This window comes from Salminus brasiliensis, chromosome 9 (genome assembly GCF_030463535.1).
Source record: "Salminus brasiliensis chromosome 9, fSalBra1.hap2, whole genome shotgun sequence".
Taxonomy (NCBI): domain Eukaryota; kingdom Metazoa; phylum Chordata; class Actinopteri; order Characiformes; family Bryconidae; genus Salminus; species Salminus brasiliensis.
The window spans coordinates 3,245,939-3,250,938 of NC_132886.1; the positions used below are offsets into that span (position 1 = coordinate 3,245,939).

At 40.5% G+C, this 5,000-nt stretch overlaps 1 protein-coding gene across 1 annotated transcript in view; it reads left to right on the forward strand.

The window, feature by feature from the left end:
- The window catches only part of pth1r (parathyroid hormone 1 receptor), a 127,177-nt gene that overhangs the window by 91,367 nt on the left and 30,810 nt on the right, over positions 1-5,000 (forward strand). The window contains exon 4 of the mRNA XM_072688683.1: positions 1,615-1,736. Coding sequence (XP_072544784.1) covers positions 1,615-1,736 — 122 coding nt within the window. The remainder of the gene's footprint in view (positions 1-1,614; positions 1,737-5,000) is intronic.

Genomic DNA, 5,000 nt, shown 5'->3' on the forward strand with positions numbered 1-5,000 from the left:
TAGAGAAATCAGGAGGAAATCAGGGGGATATCAGGTTACTATGGCCAGAGCCCATTTACATGTGTATATAGGCATATAGGCACTGGGAGTTCCTTCTGCAGCCTTTGGTAGTGAAGCGAGGCCTGCTGGAGAGAGATTGCATCTCCTCACAGGAGTCCTCACATCTATTACAAACCTATTAGAGTGGTGTGTGGGAGGGGCGTTAGATATTTCATTGTTCTGCTCAGGGACCCCCTATAGCCTAGCCCAGCAAAATCCTCGTCTGGCCCAAATCTGGGTCACAGTTGACCCTCCCGAAGCGATGGATAGGGTGCTTAAGTGTAGTTGACTGTGAATTAGTAAGAATTTCAGAGTTTCAGTGTGTGTGTGTGTGTGTGTGTGTGTGTGATAAAGATCCCACAGAGGACACCTCACACCCTAATCTATAGACCTAATCTATAAACCTAATCTATAACTGAACTGAGCTTCTAAATCTAACTGAACCAAACTGGACTTCACTGCAGCACAGTACTGATACACAACATGCAGAACGTTTACACTGGGGTTATTTGCACAGCTGTACAGATGTTAATATTTTTTGTAAACGTTTATATCAGTATGTCTGTACATAATAGTTTTTATGTAGATGTCTACTCATGCTACATATGGATACACAGTATTTATACATTTTTACTTATTATTCTTTATTCTATTTATTGTTTAGTGTATTTTTATCTCTCAGTGTAAAACCTGTTACATGTCATACTTGTGTTGCTCTCACTAAGTCAAATTCCTTGTATGTATAAAGAGATTCTACAATACAATACACAGAATATGGGATTACATATGCAGTCAGGTCAAGTCAAGAGGCTGTGTGTGTATTCTGAGAAGATTTGGGGTCTTTTGGTTTTTAGGAGGCGTGATTGAGGTCATTGTGTGGCTAAATAGTCACAACCAAAGCCTGTATTATTTTTATATTCTCCACGATTCTCTTACCATAATTATGTTTCCATATAAAACTCTGAACACACGTGTAGGTTCACTGGTGTGAATGAGTTTGACCTTTTGACCTTGATCCATAGCAATGTAGCCAGTCAGCCAAGACATGTTTGGTGTCTAAGGTTGCCTTCTTTTTCACGCTGGAGCTGAAAGGCTAATGTAGCTAACATGTAGTGAAGGCCTGTACTCCACTAATTAGCATTGTGCTAACTGTGTGCTAATTATATATGAGAATCTGTAAAAAAAAAAATATATATATATATATATATATATATGAACTATTATTCTATAAATTCTTACATATATAATACAAATGGGACAAACTGTATTATTGCATATAGATACTTACATATAAAAGCATAAAGACATACTGTAACTACATACAGATACTTAAATAAACATATGGGTCATATTACATATATAGATACATATATCCGAGCATCAGAACTTTCATTTTTATATTTCTACTGAAATGTATTTGAATTTTTTTATTTATAACAATTAAAATATAAATGTAATTAACATGCTGTTTTTTATATTGTTTTATACTTTTATGATGAATCTTTTTACAGTAAATTCCATTGAAAGTTAAGAATTTGTGTGTGTATGTGTGTGTGTGTGTGTGTGTGTGTCTAGGCCATGCCTACAGGAGGTGTGACCTGAATGGAAGTTGGGAACTGGCCACGAGTAACAACAAAACCTGGGCCAACTACAGCGAGTGTGCAAAGTTCCTCCATTACAACCAGAACCAGGAGCGGGTATGCAACACACACATGCCCAACCACCACCCCACCCCCCCCCCACACACACACTTTGCAGTCTATCAAAAAATAGCAAAAATGTAAATGATGTTTTTTTGTTTTTTTTATTTCCTCTAAACAACAACAACAACAACAATAATAATAATAATAATAATAATAATAATAATAACTCTGCATAAGATTCAGACCCTAATAACAGTTTTCTGGGATCCTCTAGGGGTTAAAGTTGTCGTAAAAGTGGAGTAAGTGCTCAGTTCACTCTGGTTCAGTTTAAAGTGTTGTTTATGGGCAAAGAGACGTGTGTGTGTGAGTGAGTGTGAGTGAGTGTGTGTGTGTGTGTGTGTGAGTGAAGGCGGCGGTGTGTGTATGGCAGTGATATATGGGCCTTGGTTTGGTGTAGTTGTCTGATGTAGATCCACAGGCGTGGAGGACGTGGGGGTAAACATCTCCGTCGCCTCCGGACTCTTTTGGTTTGTTTAACTGTGTTTAGATTCGACTCTTTTGTGTGAAGTTCATTTTGGTTTGGACTCACCCGGAAAAAAAACAACAACAGAAAACTGCGGACTGGACGTTTGTAGCGTTTAGATGAAGGATTCTGAACGTTTAGATAAAGAATGTGCACAAACCGTCCCTCCCTCAAGTTCTCTCTCAGCAACAACCACGAAAGAACAGAAAAAGAGGGAAAGTACCCGAGATCTTTTTCCAGGAACTGCGTTTTTCAAAGGGAGTGTGTTTGGGCTAGCGTCTGACTTGTTTTTGCGAAATAATCAACCCGTAACCGCCATGTCCCTTTTTGATCCTCATCAGCGGAATATAATTCGATAGCATAACGATTGGAAATGATCCTGTAAACACATGATCCAGAGTGGGATGGTGGGATGGTGAGGGGCTGTAATTAGGGTCACTCTGACGGCTACGTTTAGGCCTGTTTTTGGCAAATACTGAATTTCCATGAACTATCAGCTCTCAGGAAGACCACCACTGTAATAACATGCTATATTTTATGATACTCACTGAGACGCACTCAGAGACACACTCTGAGACACACTCTGAGACACACTCTGAGACACACTCGGAGACACACTCTGAGACACACTCTGAGACACACTTGGAGACACACTCGGAGACACACTCTGAGACACACTCCGAAACACACTCGGAGACACACTCTGAGACATACTTCGAGACACACTCGGAGACACACTCGGAAACACACTCTGAGACACACTTGGAGACACACTCGGAGACACACTCTGAAACATACTCTGAGACACACTCCGAAACACACTCGGAGACACACTCTGAGACATACTCGGAGACACACTCTGAGACACACTTGGAGACACACTCGGAGACACACTCTGAAACATACTCTGAGACACACTCGGAGACACACTCGGAGACACTCATTATATATGAGAATCAGTAAAAAAAAAAAGAAATATATATATATATGAACTATTATTCTATAAATTCTTACATATATAATACAAATGGGACATACTGTATTATTGCATATAGATACTTACATATAAAAGCATAAACACATACTGTAACTACACACAGATACTTAAATAAACATATGGGTCATATAAACATATGGAATATAATTCGATAGCATAACGATTGGAAATGATCCTGTAAACACATGATCCAGAGTGGGATGGTGGGATGGTGAGGGGCTGTAATTAGGGTCACTCTGACGGCTACGTTTAGGCCTGTTTTTGGCAAATACTGAATTTCCATGAACTATCAGCTCTCAGGAAGACCACCACTGTAATAACATGCTATATTTTATGATACTCACTGAGACGCACTCAGAGACACACTCTGAGACACACTCTGAGACACACTCTGAGACACACTCGGAGACACACTCTGAGACACACTCTGAGACACACTTGGAGACACACTCGGAGACACACTCTGAGACACACTCCGAAACACACTCGGAGACACACTCTGAGACATACTTCGAGACACACTCGGAGACACACTCGGAAACACACTCTGAGACACACTTGGAGACACACTCGGAGACACACTCTGAAACATACTCTGAGACACACTCCGAAACACACTCGGAGACACACTCTGAGACATACTCGGAGACACACTCTGAGACACACTTGGAGACACACTCGGAGACACACTCTGAAACATACTCTGAGACACACTCGGAGACACACTCTGAGACATACTTCGAGACACACTCGGAGACACACTCGGAGACACTCATTATATATGAGAATCAGTAAAAAAAAAAAGAAATATATATATATATGAACTATTATTCTATAAATTCTTACATATATAATACAAATGGGACATACTGTATTATTGCATATAGATACTTACATATAAAAGCATAAACACATACTGTAACTACACACAGATACTTAAATAAACATATGGGTCATATTACATATATATACATATATCCGAGCATCATTTCATTTTTATATTTCTACTGAAATGTATTTGAATTTTTTTTTTATAACAATTAAAATCTAAATGTAATTAACATGCTGTTTTTTATATTGTTTTATACTTTTATGATGAATATTTTTACAGTAAATTCCATTAAAAGTTAAGAATTTGTGTGTGTGTGTGTGTGTGTGTGTCTAGGCCTCTGAGACACACTCCGAAACACACTCAGAGACACACTCAGAGACATACTCAGAGACACACTCTGAGACACACTCGGAGACACTCTCTGAAACACTCAGAGACACACTCTGAGACACACTTCGAGACACACTCGGAGACACACTTTGAGACACACTCGGAGACACACTCTGAGGCACACCCTGAAACACTCGGAGACACACTCTGAGGCACACCCTGAAACACTCGGAGACACACTCTGAGACACACTTCGAGACACACTCGGAGACATTCCCTGAAACACTCGGAGACACTCTGAGACACACTCTGAGAAACACTCTGAGACACAACTGGAGACACACTCTGAGACACACTCTGAGACACACTCTGAGAAACACTCAGACACAACCGGAGACACACTCTGAGACACACTCGGAGACACACTTCGAGACACACTTCGAGACACACTCTGAGACACTCTGAGACACACTCGGAGACACACTCGGAGACACACTCGGAGACACACTCTGAGACACACTCTGAGACACACTTCGAGACACACTTCGAGACACACTCTGAGACACACTCGGAGACACACTCGGAGACACACTCTGAAACACACCCTGAAACACTCGGAGACACAAACGTAGTCAG